The 21,296-nt window shown below is 37.6% G+C and overlaps 2 protein-coding genes across 2 annotated transcripts; both read right to left on the bottom strand.

The window, feature by feature from the left end:
* Positions 1–1,690: 1,690 nt before the first annotated feature.
* Positions 1,691–2,286, bottom strand: LOC109176714. Its single transcript, XM_019326111.1, has 2 exons — positions 2,265–2,286; positions 1,691–2,157 (listed from the first exon to the last, which is right to left on the bottom strand). The coding sequence occupies exons 1-2, from the start codon at positions 2,284–2,286 to the stop codon at positions 1,691–1,693; spliced, it is 489 nt and encodes a 162-aa protein (XP_019181656.1).
* Positions 2,287–18,163: 15,877 nt separating this feature from the next.
* Positions 18,164–19,894, bottom strand: LOC109176723 (BURP domain protein RD22-like). The gene is made up of 4 exons (XM_019326121.1): positions 19,783–19,894; positions 19,553–19,661; positions 18,791–19,191; positions 18,164–18,623 (listed from the first exon to the last, which is right to left on the bottom strand). Exons 1-4 carry the CDS (start codon positions 19,819–19,821, stop codon positions 18,288–18,290), a joined length of 885 nt encoding a protein of 294 aa, XP_019181666.1. The 5' UTR covers positions 19,822–19,894; the 3' UTR covers positions 18,164–18,287.
* Positions 19,895–21,296: the final 1,402 nt, after the last annotated feature.

Below are 21,296 nucleotides of genomic sequence, written 5' to 3' on the forward strand. Positions count from 1 at the left end.
CTGACTATGCTCTACCGTCCTTTCTTCCCTCATTGATCGAGGTACCGGGCGAATTCCCGTCATAGCAATCTCCGAGATCGGAATCGGCATTACCCTTCTCGGACAAATCATCTTCCTTGGACGGCTCTGGTTCTACTGGTCGTTTTCTATGTGAGCTCCCGACCTCGGGTCTATCATGCTTTGCCTTTTTCGATATTTCCTTTGTTCTTACCGTGGTGTTCCTACAAGATAGAATAACAACCCATTCCACGCCAACAATTTTAACTCAAATATTCGTGATAGGCACATATACTCCAATTCACACATACCCGAACATGTAATTTTTAGGTCAAAATTCATGAAATTTGATTATTCTTGCAATTAAAAACAACCTAAAAGCATTAATTTATCAAAACGAAACTCATTCTTGCTCAAGCATTTAAACAATTATATGAACTTAATAAAGCTATACACACAAGGTAATATCAAACAATTAATCACAAACCAACAATTTTCTTCCTTCGACATGAATTTTGGAAAATTCCTCTTTCTTGCCTTCTATATTTTTCCCTCTCTCTCTCATTTTTTTTTCCAACAAAGTATTATAGGCAAACAATTCTTGTAGCATGATTAACATGGGATTCACACAATGCATGCTCAAACAAATTCAATTTCAAGAGCAAAGTCAACAATTCCCAAATCCTTGCAATCTTGAATATGCAATTTGAATAATATAGATGATCTAAATACAAAATAATGGCATACAAAAGTTATAGTATCATCTAATTGTATTTTTCACTCATTAATTTCAACATGCAATGCCAAATTTTCACAATCCATACAAAATTTCTTCTTCATAAACTAGGGTTCAAGAGCAAAATCAAATCCAACAATGTAGCATAATATACTTAAAATTACAACCATAAAGATGTTCTATATAGTTCATAGAAGAATTCTACATCATTAATGAAGCAAATAATCCAACAAAAATTGTTCCACCATTTTAGAGACTTAGAGAGATAAAGTTTTGGTGAAGAAGACAACAATGGAGTTTGTAGAAGATTACCTCGATGGTGAACTAGAGTTCCTTCAATCTACTTAGCAAAAGATGGGGAAGATGGTGTAGAGAAATTTCACCTTGCGTGAATGGAGAACTAAGGAAAAAAAGAAGAAGATTAGGTCTTCTTGTAGGGCAAAATTGTGTGAAGCTCTCGGCCGAGGTGCATTCGGCACATCATTCACGCTGCTGTCACTTCATGATAGCGGAGTGAATGTTGCCATAATCTAATTCATGTCGAAGTCACGTCGTAACAGCTGCATGAATGGGTTACCGAACCCATTCACGGTCGTGTCATGCGTGATTCACGCTCGTGAATTAGACCTAGTGTGGTCCTTTTCGCTCCTTCTTTGTTCTTTCACCCTGGATTTTTCCACATGAGTTCCTGTAACACCTTAGTTCCCGAAAATTTGTACAAAAATGTAAATAAAATTGCATATGTAAAAACAAAATTAAAATTGCAAAAATAGACGAACAAAACAAAACAAAAAACGCTTGGGTTGCCTCCTAAGTAGCGCTACGTTTAACGTCTTTAGCCCGATGTACCCTTGTTTCCATCAATCATTTTCAAAGCATTGTGGTTGCAGACATCCCCATTTCTTTCTCCAAGTCAGGTTCTTGGTCTTCCACGAGAAAGTTGCTTTGGCTTTGGACTTATTCTTTCCTTTCATGTTCGTGGGTTTCATCCGTAGTCATGCCAAATTTGGCTTCCTCATTTTCGACGCGCAATGTGAGCTTGCCCATCCCTACGTCTATAATAGCTCGACAGGTTGCCAAAAATGGTCTTTCGAAGATTAGCGGCACGTCCAAATTGTCATGTCCCACGTCTAGCACTACAAAATCAACTGGGATTATAAAGTCCTTGATTCTTACTAGTACATCCTCCACGATGCCCTTCGGATAACGAATGGATCCATCGGCTAGTCGGAAGGTCATACCAGTAGGAGTCAATGGTGGCATGATCAGTCTATCAAACATAAAGGAAGGCATAACATTTATCGAACTACCTAGGTCGACAAGTGCATTATCAAAGGTAAGATCTTTTACCGCACATGGTACTATAAATGCACCGGGGTCACCCTTCTTCCTGGGGCACCCCTTATCCAGTACTGCCGAACATTCTACATTCAAGTGGACTCATGATTCATCACGAATCTCTTTCTTGTGCTTCACAAGATCTTTTTTGACATGTTAATATGAAGTTTTCTCAATAATGCGTTAAATTTACCTTTTTCCTCCAATTCGGCCATGGTTACCAACCTTTGAGGAAACGGGGTCGGTGGCCGGTAATGAGGTGTCACTGGCTTAGTCCTCACCTCATTATTCTTTGCATTTTATTCGACCGCAAAAGCCTTTCCCTTTGCTGGTTCCCCTTCCTCCTCTTCATACGAGATCTCGCTTCCTTGGGTAATTTGTACTGAGATTGCGTTCACTCTCTCCTTTGGATTGTTTCCTGTCGTGCTTGGAAAGGATCCCCAATGTTGTTCAAATATCATCTTTACAAGTTGATCCAGTTGTGTTTCAAGACCTTTCATGGATGTTTGCATTTCTTGCCTCATTGCGGCTCGTTCCTGTCTAAATTCTTGAGTGATATCTTGTTTTAGAAGTATGTGATCGTTTTTTAAATTCCTGAATAGCCCTGGATAGTCTCTCACCTACTTCTCGAATGTCAGCTTGGTAAGGTTGCATCTCGCCCTGGGAAGCGTGTGGTGGTCTATAGAGAGCGTTGTTTCTTCCTCCGTTTTGTAGGCCGTAGGCAATTTGACCACTTTCTCTATTCTGACCATAGGCGGGTTTACTACCTTGTGCAGCTTGTGGCCTCCCTTGAGCTTGGCTCCCTTGATTCTAACCTATAGTTGGCTTCTAACCATATCATCCACCACCACTATTGTTCTCGTTAGAATTTCCTCTTTGCCCCTGTGCGTATGCTATTGCATCCACGTTTTCTGTTGCATTCGGGGAAGTACATTCTGCAGTGTCGTGCGACCATCCACATACATTACAGTATAACGCTAGACATGCATTACTAATTCTTGACTTCCATCTTATGGATCATGCTTTGCGGTTTCTTATCTTGTGGCTCATTGCTTCGACCCTCGCGTCTTGGGCTACATTTCTCGACACCTCGTACATCCCTGCTTTTGTGTCCCTTCGATTATGCCAGAAAGAGGTATTGGAAGAGATTCTTTCGATTAGAGCTTCTGCGTCTGCAGGTGATGATGAGACGAATGCTCCTCGTGATGAAGAGTCTAGTAGCATTTTACTATTGTCGGCAAGTCCTCCATAAAACGAACTGATTAGGTCCCAAGGATGTAGTAAGCCTAGTAGGCACTGCCTGCGTAGCATTTTAAACCTCCTCCACGCTTCTCCTAACGACTCCAATGAACTTTGCTTAAAGTCTTGAACCTGCTTGCGCACCTTCATCGTTTTCATGAGCGGGAAGAACTCGTTCATGAACTCTCGATGTAACTGCCCCCCACGAACGAAAATGTTCGTTGTCCTGTGAATCTAACCAAGTTGCCGCCTCCCCAATTACTGAGAACGGAAATAGTGTGAGCCGAATAATATCCTCTGGTATTCCCTTGGGTCTGAACATGCTGAATGATCTGACAAATCTCGTCATGTGTGTATGCGGATCCTCCAATGACAATCCCGCTGAATCGATTGTTCTGAACTAGATTAATGACGGACGGGTGGACCGTGAAATTGTTCCTTTCCATCGGTGGAATATAGATGAAATTTTGCATAGAAAATTTTGCTGTCATGTACTCTGCTATGGTATGCATGCGTTCTTCTCATGGTGCATCATTAAACTCGTTTCTCCTTAGTGGTACTGCATGTCCTGGAATTTCCTCATTGCGTCCTTCATGATTATTCACGTGTTCTCGAGGTGGAGATCCCTAGAAGACATTGAGTTCTAGTTGAGGTTGCTCATTTAGTGGTGGTGTGGATCTTGGTCCTGGCATCTCGTTCATGTTATGGTTGTTTACCGCGCTTGAAGATCCCATATTGCTTCTTATTTCTTGAATATGCACTATCCTTGATTCTCTTCTCGTGGTTCTTTGAACTTCCAGATTTAATGGGATTAGTCTTTGACCTCCTTTTGATCGGGTGTGCATCAACCTTCAATTCAAAGTAAAGGAAACGAATTCGTGCAACTAGAAGTAGTCACACTTAAGGGTAAAAGAAAGCAAATAAAATGAAAGAAAAGCAAGAATTGAACAATTTAAAGAAAACTCAAATCAAGATTCAAAGCTTGGACTTATTTACTATCTCGCAAACTCAAAAGCTACAATTTACCACTCCAGGGCAATGGCGCCATTTCGGTATTCCAAAATTTCCTCTCTTTTATTTTTCAGCTTCTTCCTCTTAAGCTCGGGTTCGGCGTGGCCTCGCCTCCTTTGTCAAAAGAGTAGGTGTGCAAAAATCGTGTAGATGATTGATAGGGTGAAAAACGGAAGTGTAAGCTCCCGAGTGTGGTACTCAAGGAGTGATAACTTGGAAATTTTGGGAGTGTGTTATGGCAAGGGTTTCAAGCTTAGGAAGTCTTGATATAGAGTAAACATGCTTCAAGTGAGAGCGAGTGTAAAAAACATACACAAAAACAAATACCAAATCAAGAGGGAAAGAATGTCTTAGGATTGTGTGTACATTGCAATGTGTGATTAGCTAACCTCAAGGTTTGCGACTGATTGAATAGGGTGTCACAAATTCAAGAGGAATAATGCTTGCTAGTGCGTAGCCATTTTGGTCTATACGTGTAACACCCCACTTTTCTAACTCTTAATTACAACTCTAAACAATCATTTACACCACTAAGCAGCGGAAATAACTAAAAGATAATTAGTGGAGTGTCACCGCCACAACCACCACTCCGTTGTAATTGCACAGGCTAAAGGGGTAAAACTAGAAATAAAGTAAAAGTCTGGCATCCATCATAAAAACTAAAACATAGGGAGGAAATACATCACCCCAAAATGGTCTACATCATCCTCAAAACATAAAGTCAAAAAGTATAAATCCATAACATAAACATCAATCAAACTAGAGTTTAGATATCTCTATCTACGAGACTAATCTAACTCGACTTCTTCACACTGCTGGGCCCACCTGAAAGGGGTTTTGCAAGCAACACATAGACAAATAGGAAAACACCCGTTACCACGAAGCTAAGTATAACCACACTCAACCCTGTAAATCATTCTAGCATTTACTTAGAAAACATTTGATTTCTTTATAGCAATAAGCTCATCTCAAATCATCTTTAGATTTATCACATTCTTTCTAGATGCTTGCACCCTATAATATCAGTTGGCACTCTCATACATGTATAAGACTGATCACATAGATTCATCAACATACAAACTTCTCAAATAACTTAACAAGCAATTCATGCTTACAGATAGGATCATGCTAATAGACCATATAACAGGTATTCTCATACTTTCACATTCTCATCACATAACTTGATAAATAGAGCTTGTAGTACAACAAGACAATCATACTCAATGGAAAATCTTAAGTCAACTTTCTCATTATGAAATCTTATACGATACTTTACTCACATGCAATCTCATGTAATACTATACATCACTCTCATATACAAACTTGTGCAAAGCTGTAAACATATTCATATGCAATCTCATGCGATACTATAATCATACTCTCGTGCAATCTCGTGCAATAATATGCGTCATACTCATATGCAATCTCGTGCAACTATATACTCATACTTATATGCAATCTCGTGCAATAATATACTCATGCTCATATGCAATCTCGAGTAATAATATACTCATGCTCATATGCAATCTCGTGCAATACTATAGTCACACTCTTATGCAATCTCGTGTAACTATATACTCATACTTATATGCAATCTCGTGCAATAATATACTCATACTCATATGCAATATCGTGTAATAATATACTCATGCTCATATGCAATCTCGTGCAATAATATACTCATACTCTTATGCAATCTAGTGCGATAATATAACCATACTCTTATGCAATCTAGTGCAATAATATAATCATACTCTTAAGCAATCTAGTGCAATAATATACTCATACTCTTATGCAATCTAGTGCAATAATACAATCATACTCTTATACAATCTAGTGCAATAATATACTTATACTCTTATGCAATCTAGTGCAATAATATAATCATACTCTTATGCAATCTAGTGTAATAATATATATATATATATATATATATATATATATATATATATATATATATATATATATATATATATATATATACTCATACACTCTTTTATAAAATAGAGTACTTTCTGTGTAGGTCTCTTTGTTACTCTCTTGAGTCTCTTTCTTTCTCTTGAGTCTCTTTTGACTCTCTTTTTTTTTATCTTGAGTCTCTGTTGACTTTCTTTCTTTATCTTGAGTCTCTTTTGACTCTATTTCTTGAGTCTCTATTGACTCTCTTCTTTCTCTTTACTCGTAGGCGGCTTAGGATTTCACCGAAGCATGAATTACCCTATCGGGAACGGCATAAATCCGACCCAATATCTCCTACCGTCTATGGAACCAATCTCGTGGTTCAAACTCTATGGAATCAGGTATCGAACTATTAGTGCGCACACCCCATAACCAGGATTCCAAGCCTGACGGGAATTTTCCAACCTCGTAACGTGGCAATACGCCGCTTTACATATACTGGGACCGCAATGTCCATAAATATCTCCCGAGAGGACATATTCCAAACAGTATCCTCCAAAACCTCACCGATATAGATAATACATAAATATATCTCTCATGCATCAATCTCATGCATGCAAACAACTCTACTACTTCTCAATGCCTCGAAGAATGATATATCACATGCTTATGGCTTTTTGAAAACAATACTTGGGCTCACGTTGGCCCCTTATGCATTTTTGAAATATGACATATGTGAGATGCCAAAATGCTCTATAGCATGCTTCTAAACCATGTATAAAATGACATGAAGTACTCAAGAATATAATATCATGCTCGGTTTGCAACATAGCAAATTCTATACAATTCACTTCAACAATTATGCTTCTATTCTTATTGATCATGTATCACAATCTAATCATGCTTTCATAATAAATCATATTCTCAAAGGATCATGCTTCTTTACTCAATAAAAACATCATCAGATCACATAGTTAAATATTTCTCACACATAGTGAACTAAGCAAATATGCACTATGTAGCAATTCTTCAATAATTCCTTCATTAGATACTCATTTTTTATCCAAATCCAACGAAATCAAAGCCAAAACGTGGGTCGAGATGGTCCGAAGAGCAGAGCTACAAGGGCCCGTAACACTCGGCCCGAAACGACACGTAGCTGAGCCACAAGGGCTCGGCCACTGCACAGATTCTTCTCAGAATCAAAGTCAGGGGCCTGGGGCGGGACTCTTCGTGGTCCGCCCCTCACACCCCGTCACTTCACCGGGACTAGGCGACGGCCCTCCTCTAGGGCCGTGCCCTAGTCCCGTCCACACACGGCTCTAGCCGGCGGCCCTCCTCTAGGGCCACGGCTAGCTAGGGCCGTTCATCTGATCTGGTGCACACTGTGTTGTGCACTAGAAGGTTTTTCATCTGCAAAATCCAATCCAAACAAGTCCAAAACAATCTCAACAACGCACAAACAAATACTAAATCACGTCTAAGCATGAACACATCAAAAACTCATAGTTTCTACTCATTTCTACTCAAAACTAAGGCTTCGCAGAGCCAATTTTAAAGAGGAATCCATGGGGTTATACCTCTTGTAGCTTCTTCTTCTTGTATGGATTCCCCCCTCTTCCCAAGCTAGCTACACCCTCCTTCACCTCCTAGATACCTCAACAACCATACATTAGCATACTATCAAGTTCTCAGAGAAGAAATAAGCTTAAGGAAATGAAAGGCTAGGATTGAATGAAGAAGGTTGAAGAAGCTTACTGTGTGTTGTCTTGCAAAGCTGATAAATGGGAAGCAAGGAGTGGAATCAAAGAGGCAAAGGCTGATAAGGGTTCTATTTATAGGAGCACAAAACCCTAGGTTGATCCCATATGATTGGTTGATGGCAAAAATGTAATTTCCCTTGGCTAGAAATTGAATTAGGAAGAATTTTGGATGTCTAGTGGTCTACCATGCTCCATGGACCAAGGGCTAGAAATGCTAATTTTAAATACTTTGGGGTTGAAAATGAATTTTCTCAAAAAGCTATTTGGATGAACACTTGTTTAAAATCTTTTCGAATTCTCCCGGTCTCACTCAGATAAATTTCTCGATTTAAATCTTGGTACGCAAAGTACCCGAAAACTTAGGAATTTTCGAATCGAATTCTCCCAGTCTCACTCAGATAAATTTCTCGTCTAAGGGCTTCTTAGCAATGTTAGTTAGGGTAAAATATTTGTTCTCAGCAACCTGATACAACTCATAATATCTCAGATTGACGGCGTTCAAAGCCGACCTAGTGGTTCTTTGGATTCTTTATCCCAACTCAGGTAAATTCATCTTTTTGAAAACCCAACTTAACATCATGCCATAGGGCAGATTCTTCCTGTTCTTTCCCTTAAAGTAAGCCATGTGCTTAAGGATCAAAACTGAAAAATTGATAGCACGACTAAATCTCAACATAAATGCAATGGTACACGTCCAGTTACCAATCTTCGTAGAGTGGTTCCTACACGGAAACAAACACTCTTCTATCAACAAAACTAACAATTTCTTCTCTCCAGTCAAAGTAGGTCTCTCGGGACGATATTCCTTAGGGAACTCTTCCCTACTCCCGGTCATGTATCTCAAATACTCTTGATGTGTCAACCCCGCGTGGGCAACCCAATCCTCTCGATCATACATATTCAATCCATCCAACGGTAAGTCAAACCAATTTGACAATTTCTGTGGTATCAATTCTACTTTCGTGCCTCTCACATTAGAGACAATCGAAGTCACTCCCTTCTTATGTTTTGTGGACAAATTCTCATAAAATTCATTCACCAAATCAGGGTAAATTTCTTCTTGAATTCTTAGAAACTTCCTCAACAAACCTCGATTTTCCAATATACTATTAAAATCTTCAGAAAAGAATTCAGGAAAATAGGTTTTACCTCCGAACTTAGAGTCTTTCTTATCTCAATCTTCATAACTTATGGCTCTTCCCTAATCTTATCCTTCTTAGAATTTCCACTTAATGTTCTCTTCTTATCTAGTCTTTCTTAAGACTTCAACTTAGACGTCTTTCCTTATCTTGTCCTTCCTAGGACTTTTACTTAGAGTTTCTATACTCAAACTTAAAGGTCAAAACTTCCTAAGTCTCCCACGGTTCGTACCGCTCTGATACCAATTTGTAACACCCCACTTTTCTAACTCTTAATTACAACTCTAAACAATCATTAACATCACTAAGCAGCGAAAATAACTAAAAGATAATTAGTGGAGTGTCACCGCCACAACCACCACTCCATGGTAATTGCACATGCTAAAGGGGTAAAACTAGAAATAATGTAAAAGTCTGGCTTCCATCATAAAAACTGAAACATAAGGGGGAAATACATCACCCCAAAATAGTCTACATCATCTTCAAAACATAAAGTCAAAAAGTCTAAATCCATAACATAAGCATCAATCAAACTAGAGTTAGATATCTCTATCTACGAGACTAATCTAACTCGACTTCTTCACACTGCTGGGCCCACCTGAAAGGGGTTTTGCAAGCAACAAAATGATACCAGGCGGGGGTTCGACCCCCCACTGGTACATGATACTAAGGAAATTTTACCTTTGCCCAAAATCAAGTCCAAACACCTCCCAACACACAACAACAACAACAATATGGACTTGAACACCAAGAATAAGCCAAGAAACAACACAATTAAATCCTAAACACAAACTCTAATCATGCCAAGACTCAAGAATAAACACCTAGCAATTCAAGAATATGAAGAACCTCAAGAACATCAAGATGCTATCATATAAAACCCTACTGACAAGTTCTTAACATGCTTAAACCCAAGATTATGCATATAAACATTACAAATATCAAGATCATCAAGATTATCAAGCAATCACAGCAAAAACCCTAAGACAAGCTCTAACAAAGCATAATCACAAGATCACACATACGATTATCAAAGGAGCAAATAAATAAGATATAGCAAGGAAATTAGGTTTTGTAAGACATGAGTTACCATTTTAGCTTAATTAAACTTCTCACAACTTCCAAAGATCTTTCCTCAATCGATCCTCTCTAAGTCCGGTGATGGGGAATTCTTTGACTATGTTCTTGGGAGAGGATTTTGTGTGGAGAAAGGGAGATATGGGTAATAGGGTTCTAATGCCTTCTAATTCCCCTATATATAGGTTATGATCCCTAATACGAATCTGGGGTAAGAGGTTTAGGATTTCTAATACAAATCTGAAAAGGTAAAAGATTTAGGATTCCTAATACTAATCTGAAAAGGTAGAAGGACCCTCCTTATTTTATCAAAAAGGCTAATGGGATTTATTTTAGACAAAGGTCCACGGTCCATCATGGACCATATCAATAAATTAGGGATTTGGGTATTTAAAATCATAGTTTATAAAATAACTAATAAAAGCTCGTAGTAACATATTTGGGTACATATATATATTTTTAGCAAAATTTTTAATTATAAGTAAATAGTTCTATTTGGTAAATATTTATATCTAATATAAATATTTAGTGAAACACGGAGTGTTTCACTCTACCCCCCATTACAGGAAGCTTCGTCCTCGATGCTTAGAAATCATTTTGGGAATAAAGAGTCAGAATTAGTACAGTAGTATATAGGGAACTATTTTATGGGAATATATATATATATATATATATATATATATATATATATATATATATATATATATATATATATATATATGTGTGTGTGTGTGTGTGTGTGTGTGTGTGTGTGTGTGTGTGTGTGTGTGTAAATATACTAGGTTTTTGTAAAATTCGGTTCAAAAGGGAAAAGGGAATGGAAGTTTTAGGTTTCAAACTTGGGAACAACGTTAAATAGGAATAGGGTCAGAGGGATTTAAAGTTACAATCTAGGGAATAAGGTTGTCACCTTGTACGGAATCAATTGAAAGAAGGTATCAAGAACGAAGTTTAAAGTGGTAGAGGGGATTTCTTAATGAAATGGCGTTTGGTTTGTTAGGGAAAGGAAGGGAATTCGGCTTGTTGCACGATCAAACTTAAAAATTCTTACACCCAAACGACATAGTTGACTTCATTCCTATATCTATAACCTTTGTACTAATGAAATATACCAAATAATGAGGCTACGAGCATGCAATTCACATGAATATAAACATAGCATAGATGTCTTACTCACGTCATTTAAATAATTTCCAATGATTTAAACATATAGGGTCATAAGATGCACCGAACATGCAATTAAATATGTTTATTTATGTGCCTAAATAAGAGACTAATACCACACATGTGCAAATTTGAATAGCCATACAATATGAACATATATCAACACAGGCGAACCATGAATGGATATAGACATCTAATGTACAATTTAGCATGTCATGAGCCAAGTACCACAAATACAGGATGCATACCTAATCATTGTACTAAGACATAATGCACAAAGTACTCACAATTACATAATAACAGTCTTATCATACATGATGTTAACTATCATATTATATGCGAAACCTGCAAATGGGCACACCTATATATGCTGTCACAATTATGCTAAATATATAACTTCCTAAGTCTATATGCATAGAGCATGAAGGCATGTGAACATACTTGAACTCTTAAATAATAATCAGTCATGCGGAGTCACACAACACATATGCGTACCACTCAACATGTTAAACTAGTGCGTATTCAACAATTAAATTCATGTACTCAATATTGTGGCAAAATCAAACAATTGTCATATATATTCAGGAAGGTCATAAGTCACGTAGCAATTACTTAAAATAAAAAAAAATCGATTTTTGAGTAAAGGATCTTCACGTAAGCAATTAGGAAAAAGATTTTCATATAGGCACATAGAAAAATATTTTTATTTCTTATGGGGTTAAAACAATTTTGAGTAGACATAAATCTTACCTAAATTTCAAAATCGACCACCTAAACTAGATGACACTTGAACCCTAATTCTTGAGTTAATGTTTGATGAGAAGAGACTTATGAACAATGAGAAAACTAGGATTTGATTTGTTTGGGAGGGAAATGGCCGTAGGGAGAGGATATGAGATGTGGACAAATATGATAGAACTAGGGTTAACTCATACATGGTATTTATAAAGAGAAATATAACTAAGTAGGTTTAGGGTTAGAGATGTTATTGTATATAATGTGATCGTAACAATTAGATAAATACGTATAAGGAAGGATGTTCTATAGGCTTACAAGTATATATATAAATATATAGGGATGTACTATATATGACACAAATATGGAAGATTTAGGATTAGGCAAGGTGGTGGTGGTGGTGGTGGTGGTGGTGGTGGTGGTGGTGATGATGATGATGATAGTGATGTGTGTGTAAGTGTAGCATACAAATATAATTGGGATTACTACATGTTTTAGGAATGAAGTTTAGGGTAATACATTTAGAATGGTAGGAAGATACCTATATATATATATATATATGGTTAAATTAGGGGTCTTTATCTTAATGGTCTTTTGGTTGATTCTTTCAAAAACATCATACAACGCATTGTAAGTTTGTGGTCCACCATGCAACATGGACCAAAGTCTAGAAGGATAGTTTTAGATAGTTTGTGGGTCAAAATAGATTTTTCCAAAAATAATTTCTAGAAGACCACTTGGTTTAGGTTCCTCAGATTCCTCCCGGTTTCACTCAGATTGTCTTTTGGGTCAAAACTTGATATGCAATGTACCCTAGAGTTTTAGAATTTTTAGAAATAGAGTGAGTCCCGGTGTTGAATTTATTTAAAACGTAGCTCAAAATAATTAATTCAAACACCGTTTTCATCATAAAGAGTTTTGGAAGAGTGAAAATGGCTACTTTGAAACTTCTCAAAACGGAATTTAGAAAATTAAATTTTGGGTTGTCACCATCACACCCTTCCCCCCTTCAAAAGATGCTTCGTCCCCGAAACATAACCATAAAGCAACAAGGAACAAGGAAGACTCGACCAATAAGGAATTTAGGAGACTCAAATGAAAGTTCAAGACACCATAAAGATCACATATCACATTCCCCCCACTAAGAAATAAAGTTATGTTCCCGTAACTTTCATGCAAACTTATGCAAGTATTCTATAAGCAAATCAACTAGAATAATCTAACAATCAAAATTGAGGAAAGTGAGCAATTATAGGTTAAATAAAATTACCAGTTGCAAGTTCCAAAATATTTTATCAAATAACAAATATCCAAATAACGCACATTGGTCAAATAATTAGGCAACAATATCCAAGTCCTTAGCCGATCTATGAACAAAACTATTAGGAAAATAATCCAACTTTCATGCTCAGGTAAATAATCAAGTTATAAGCAATTCAACTATCAAAATAATCTAACTATCTCAATTAAGAAAAGTGAGCAAATATTGGCCAAAATCACCAATTGCAAATTCCAGAATATTTTATCAAATAACAGATAACTACATAAGAGCAAGTCAAAGGGAAGACTTAGAGGGAAGCGATAAATAAACTCACAATCTCATCGCGTGTCCTAAGATTCTTAAGTCCTAAGTACTTAAACACCTAGAGTTCATGCTTAATATCCTAAAGTCTTATCTTAAAGGCATTGTCCTAGGGTCAAACTTAGGCTCTGATACCAACTGTAACACCCCTAATTTTTAAAACATTTAAAGCTTATGAAATAAAGGCGAATCTATCATTAATAATCAAACAGAGCAGAAGCTAAGCATAAGAGCCGGGGTGCTAAGCCACATCTAGGTTTGAGAACCTGGATGCACATGCTAAACTAACTAAACAAGTATAATTCACAAATCAATATTCAAATACAATTCAAAGCACTCAGGCCATCTAACTAATACTAGAGCTATCTACGCTAAATCCACGAGTCCAGCTAGCACGCTCCGAAGCTACTGATCAGTACCTGAAAAACATATTGTGTAACAACCATCAGCGAATAATGCTGGTAACCCATCCCACACGTTTGAGTACAATATATGTAGATATAAGAAAATAATTTTGAGACTGGAATACATATATAATCCTAAGCAACGCTAGCTTTAAAACCAAGATCAAGACTCGAGACACGGCAACAGATTGGACACCATAAAACAACATAAGGATAGTATCATGCAACCTAAAACCACAAGGTAGGACAGTAGCAAGGCTCAGCAACAAACCAGACAATAATAAAGCTTAACAACAAACAAGACAATAATAAGGCTCAACAACAAGCAGGCAATATTAATGCTCAACAACAAACTAGACAATAATAAGGCTCAACAATAACCAGACAGTGTTAAGGTTCAAAACCAAACAAGACAGTAACAACATGCATGTCCATGCTCCAACCTTATACCAAGCTCCAACCTTTACTCCTCTCCATCCTTATATCAGTTCCAACCTGTACCTCCAGGCCACCCTTATATCGCCTCCCTTATTCCTTCGGAGCATGCATGCTCCCTACCGACATACCGCCAACAAAGCCGCCGATCTGGTAGCACCGCAGTACCATTAACACATGATCTGTGCCTATAGCACAATAATCAAGGGGTCAAGCCTATAGCACAATGACATGGACCGCAACGCTAATAACTTGATCTATGCCTTTAGCAAACTAATCAAGGGTGGTCTGTGCCTATAGCACAATGACCGAGCACTCGTTGTGCTAAACCGCCAAAAAATCTTTTCCACCAATCACATTTCTTTTCTCATCATGGACAAATCAATCACAACAACCAATGCTCAGTGATAACAACAACCATCAACACTCAAACAACAACAGTAGTCAATCCTCAACAACAACAATCAAAGTTCGACAACAACAATAATCAAAGCTCAACAGCCACAATAACCACGACACACGACTCTTAAAACGGTACCCAAAACCTCAAACTAGACTCCTAAACATCAAACGGGGCACGGAGATTAACCCAACGGAGGTCGACGGTCCACCGTACATCACATACCAGACGAGTGGACGACCACCCGCCGGTACGCACCCTTCTTCCAGCGGGGGCACGACGAGTGGACGATCACCCGTCGACCACCCGCCGGGAACATACACATGTACCAACGGGTGGTCAGGCGGTAGTTCGACCCCACATCGACCCCCCCCCCCCCCACGACCCCCCCCCCCCCCACTGGTACATGATACTAAGGAAAATTTTTCCCACTTCGGGAATTCATCACCTTTGCAAAAAATCAAGTCCAAACACCTCCCAACACGCAACAACAACAATAGGGACTTGAACATCAAGAATAAGCCAAGAAACAACGCAATTAAATCCTAAACACAAACTCTAATCATGCCAAAACTCAAGATTAAACACCTAGCAATTCAAGAATATGAAGAACCTCAAGAACATCAAGATGCTATCATATAAAACCCTACTGACAAGTTCTTAACATGCTTAAACCCAAGATTATGCATATAAACATTACGAATATCAAGATCATCAAGATTATCAAGCAATCACAACATAAACCCTAAGACAAGCTCTAACAAGGCATAATTACAAGAACACACATACGATTATCAAAGGAGCAAATAAATAAGATATAGCAAGGAAAATAGGTTTTGTAAGACATGGGTTACCTTTTTAGGTTAATTGAACTTCTGACAACTTCCTAAGATCTTTCCTCAATCGATCCTCCCTAAGCCCGGTGATGGGGAATTCTTTGAATATGTTCTTGGGAGACGATTTTGTGTGGGGAGAGGGAGATATGGGTGATAGGGTTCTAATGCCTTCTAATTCCCTTATATATAGGTTAGGATCCCTAATACGAATCTGAATGGGTAAGAGATTTAGGATTCCTAATACAAATCTGAAAGGGTAAAAGATTTAGGATTCCTAATACTAATCTGAAAAGGTAGAAGGACCCTCCTTATTTTATCGAAAAGGCTAACTGGCTTTATTTTAGACAAAGGTCCATTGTCCATCATGGATCATATCAATAAATTAGGGATTTGGGTATTTAAAATCATAGTTTATAAAATAACTAACAAAAGCCCTTAGTAACATATTTGAGTACATATATATATATATATATATATATATATATATATATATATATATATATATATATATATATATATATATTAGCAAAATATTTAAATATAAGTAAATAGTTCTATTTGGTAAATATTTATATCTAATATAAATATTTAGTGAAACACGGGGTGTTACACCGGGAGTTCGGTGTTGATACCTAGAATGTCTATGACTCCCTTTGATACAAGATTGCCTTTCAAATTCCAAAGAAGACAATTCCCATTAATGTTTTCATATGGCATGATAATAAATAAATGTCAAGGTCAAACACTATCTCATGTTGGGTTGCTCATGAAGAAACTAGTGTTTGTAAATGACCAATTGTATGTTGTTATGTCTAGATTTAGCAATCCTAAGGGTCTAAAAATTCTAATTTGTAATGAACTTAGGGTCCGTTTGGAAAGCAGGAAAATGACTTCTGGAAAATATTTTCTGGAAAATGAGTCATTTTCCGGAAAACATTTTCCTTTCCAGTGTTTGGTTGCATTCTTGAAAACTGTTTTTGTGTGTTTGGTTCATTTTCTGGAAAATGAGTAGAATTGTATAATTAAACATTTTAATTATTTTATTTAAAATATTACAACATGTATAATAATATATAATAATATAATAATAATTTTAAATATAATAAAATAATAACTAATAATATATCAAAAATATTATAGTGGTGGTGGTGGTGTAGTGGTAGTGGTGTTATTTGTTATATAATAATAATAATAATAATAATAATAATAATAATAATAATAATAATAATAATAATAATAAACTGGTGGTGGTATGACGGTGGTGGCAGTGGTGGTGGTGGTGGTGGTGGTGGTGTGGTGGCGGTGGTTGTAGTGGTATGGTGGTGGTGGCGGCGACGGTGGTTGCGGTGGTATGGTGGTGGTGGTGATGGCGGTGGTATGGTCGTGGTGGTGTGATGGTGGTGGTGGTTGCGGTGGTATGGTGGTGGTGGCGGCAACGGTGGTATGGTGGTGGTGGTGGCGGCGACGGTGGTTGCGGCGATGGTGGTTGCGGTGGTATGGTGGCGGCGGTGGTGTGATGGTGGTGGTGTGGTGGTGGTGGTGGTTGCGGTGGTGTGGTGGTGGTGGCGGTTGCGGTTGCGGTGGTGTGGTGGTGGTGGCGGCAGCGGTGGTATGGTGGTGGTGGTGGCAGCGACGATGGTTGCGGTGGTATGGTGGTGGCGTCAGCGGCGGTATGGTGGTGGTGGTGGCGGTGACGGTGGTTGCGGTGGTATGGTGGTGGTGGCGGTGGTGGTAGTGGTGGTGGTGGCGGCGACGGTGGTTGCGGTGGTATGCTGCTGTGGTGGTGATGGTTGCGGTGGTATAGTGGTGGCGGCGGCGGCAGTAGTGGTGGTGATGGTGGTAGTGAGGTGGTGGTGGTATGGTGTTGATGATGTTGGTGGTGGTGTGATGTTGGTGTAAAAGTTGGAAAATGACTTCCCCCCGAAAAATGATTTCCGTTGACTTGATTTTCCAGGCACATCCAAACACTGAAAACTTGGAAAATGATTTCCAGAACTCATTTTTCAGGTTTCCAAACACACCCTTAACCAGAGTTGTACTTCAACAACTAATGTTGCTTTAGTTATCTACAACTACGGGAAAACGGAAATGAAATAATTTCACGACAAATATTCAATTGCATATTAATTACCTTGTGAATCAATAATCAGTACTAAATTCCGGTGATGGATCTTTATTAACCAATGTTTTTTATTCTGAGTGCTTTCAATATCTTGTTATTCATCGTTTTATTAATTTATTTAATTTCTCTTTTTAATCTTTATTCATAGATATACAAATCCCTATCATTTTCCTAAGCACAAAAATTAAACTAGTTACTCCTTGTGGGATCAATCCTTACTCCTACTACTACGTTTGTAAGATTTTAATTTGAGAGGCTACGACAACTCGCCATATTACATAACATATTGCACAATCATTTAGTTTATTATAATAACATCTAAAATTAATTAAAATATAATTTATTGACCGTGCAGGGTACCATGCTAGCCATAATTATTAAACAACATATATTTGACATAAAGAAAGAAATTAATTAACCCAGACGACGTGGTCCTCTAGGAGGAAATGGCAGACAGGGACAGTTCCAGGTTTAACCTTAAGCACTTGGAAGGCCAAGTGGTTAGGGTTCCAGGCAGAAGTATCCTTGTGGCAAACCGCTACAGCTTTAACCTTTGCGCCGTAGGCTCCGACCAGAGAAACCTCGTACACCTCTGTGTTTTGTGTCTTGTGGCAGTAGAAAACTGCGTAGGGATAGCTCTGCTTGTGGCACACCACTGCTTTGCCATCTTTTCCCATATTTTTGGACCCTGAGATTGCGTATTTCTCCACTGCTTCCCTTTTCCTCCCGCCCTCAGTTGAAATTGCCTACACGTTAATACAATTAGTTTTGTTTTTTTTTGAGTACTACGTAAATACAAATTAAATAATATATATAACACATTTAAAACATATATATTTGAATCTCATCTTATATATTTGTGTTAGTGTTACTAGTAAAATATGGAGACGTGAATTGGAAGAGCACCGCTTACCTTAACGTTTTTGCCCAGCTGAGATACACTGAAATCCACCATGGACTCCAATGAAGTAGCGCAGAGCTTCTCTTCTCCCATCATCGCCGGCGCTTCGCATTCTTCGAGGGTTTTCTTCATGACCTGGGCTTCTTTCGAGTCCGGGGACAGGGAGAAACGGGAGAGAATCTGGGGTAGTTTCACGGCGGAGAATGGGATCTTTCCGGCGGCCGAGCGCGGGAGGAAAGTGGCGGCGTTGCTGGTTTTCGTGAAGTGCAATTTCATCTGGTTGCCTTGCTGCAAGTCATTCTTCTTGAAGAAAAGGGCCACGTTGGGGTCGTCGTGGAGCTGATCCTCCGTCGCGGCGTCGGTGTAGATAAAGAGGATCGCGTTGGGCGTGACGCCGACCTTCCCAACACCCCCTATCAAACCAAAAGTGTCAATACATAACTGGTAACTAAGTCAATAGTCTATTCAATAGAGTCGGGTACTGGAATTGGCCATTTACTGGTCTCAACCTAACAATTCCTTCTACCAGTACCTACATCAAGTGTTTATTTCTATGTCAAAAATTATATATAAAGCGGTAACTTTATTTCTTCCTTATCTTATAAATAGCCATCACATTTTTTTTTTAGAAATATAGTGCTAACTTGCCTTTTCCCCGGCCTCCGCCTAACCAACTGAATTATAACTTGTAATAATATTAAACTTTGCAGTACTTAATATCAAAAAATATTTATGATTATATTTGGTACAAAAATATGGAGGTGGAAGAACAACCTGCTGTAGACAGGGAATCTTTGACAGCTCCTGGCATGGGGGTGTTTGGAATCACAGATTTCCAATAAGTCTCAGGTGATAAAGCTGCGTGGCATGCAACAACAGCCACCTGAAAACACAACAAATATGAATATTATTATTATATTATTATTATTATAGGGAGAGAGAGAGAGAAAGATTTCTCCAAACAATAAATTACTCTGAAGAGAGTAAAATAACTCAAATCTTACAGAAAGAAGTGAGAAGATTCCAAGGAGTTGAAACTCCATTGATGTTGATGAAAGCAAGGCTACTTGAAGCAGAAAATAAAGCTTAGATGATTGAAAATGGAGAATGAGCTGGGGAGTTATTTATAGTAATTCTGGAAAGTTATAGGTACATACAACTTGTTAAATTTGTATCGCGGTCTAAATTTTCATCTATTCTCTTAAATACTACAATTGAAATTTAGTATTAGATACTAATACGTACATATAATGAAATATAATTACTTTAACTATTAATTATAATTTCTTCCATAGTAATAAACATTCGGATCACCAGGCATATGCACTAATTCATCCAATTTTAGTTTTAGTTTTAGTTTTTAAATCTAGTTTAGTTTTCCTAAAGAAGTAATATGGGTAAAAACTTGATAGTCAAAACATACATTATTAGAAAAAACTGGAAGTCCATAAGTAAAGTGAAAAAGAGTTAATTACCAAAATGGTCCATTGACTTTAGTGAAATTATCAATTTGGTCTTTGACTATTTTTTAACCAATTAAGTCCCTCAACTTTAAAAATTTTAACCAATTTGGTCCTCGTTTGTTTGACCGTTAGTCAACCGTTAACTTGGGACCAAATTGGTAATTTCGTTATAGTCAAGGGACCATTTTAGTAATTAACTTTAGGGGTGGACAATTCAGTTTAATTTTCTCGAATCGAACCGAACCGAACTAGTTTGGTTCGGTAATATACCGAACAACTGAACAATATTGGATTCTTGTATACCGAACGGTTCGATAAAAAACCGATCCGAATTATTCCGTAAAAATTTGAACTGAACCGAATACCATTTGATTTTTTTGTTTAAATATAATAATAAATAAATAAATAAATAAATAAATCCAAGTCTCTTACTGCTTGCTCTACCGTTCAGCTCATATTCTCACGGGTATCTCTCATAACTGTTTTATTTGATTTCTTTATGGTTTGTTATCAAAAGTTCTATATTATGTATTATGGTGTTTACATAGTCCATATCCAAAGTCTAATATATAACAAAATAGCAATCCAAATCAAACGGTATTCGGTTCGGTTCGGTTTTTATCGAACAATTCAGTTCGGTTCGAGTTTTTACCGAACCGTTCGGTATACAAGAATCTATTACCGTTCGGTTGTTCGGTATATTACCGAATCTAACTAGTTTGGTACCGTTCGGTTCGAGAAAACTGAACTGAATTGCCCACCCTTAAAGTTAATTACCAAAATGATCCCTTGACTATAACGAATTACCAATTTGGCCCCAAGTTAACGGTTGACTAACAGTCAAACAAACGGAGGACCAAATTGGTTAAGATTTTTAAAGTTGAGGGACTTAATTGGTAAAAAAAAACAATCAAGGACCAAATTAGTAATTTCGCTATAGTCAAGGAACCATTTCGATAATTAACTCAGTGAAAAATCACTAAACTTGATTGGTTATTCAGTTATTGACTATTCATCCAAATTATAAATGAGTAAAGGTTTATGTGAATTCGTTT

This window comes from Ipomoea nil, unplaced genomic scaffold (assembly GCF_001879475.1).
Source record: "Ipomoea nil cultivar Tokyo-kokei standard unplaced genomic scaffold, Asagao_1.1 scaffold0753, whole genome shotgun sequence".
Classification (NCBI taxonomy): Eukaryota; Viridiplantae; Streptophyta; class Magnoliopsida; order Solanales; family Convolvulaceae; genus Ipomoea; species Ipomoea nil.

Bases quoted from the DNA above. Each gene is read 5' to 3' on its own strand.
- LOC109176714 (XM_019326111.1), bottom strand. From the start codon at position 2,286: ATGGCCGAATTGGAGGAAAAAG. The intron at 2,158-2,264 runs GTAAATTTAACG...ACTTGAATGTAG, and splicing joins GGCCGAATTGGAGGAAAAAG to AATGTTCGGCAGTACTGGAT.
- LOC109176723 (XM_019326121.1), bottom strand. From the start codon at position 19,821: ATGGAGTTTCAACTCCTTGGAATCTTCTCACTTCTTTCT. The intron at 19,662-19,782 runs GTAAGATTTGAG...TTGTGTTTTCAG, and splicing joins GAATCTTCTCACTTCTTTCT to GTGGCTGTTGTTGCATGCCA. The intron at 18,624-18,790 runs GTAAGCGGTGCT...ATTAACGTGTAG, and splicing joins AGCTGGGCAAAAACGTTAAG to GCAATTTCAACTGAGGGCGG.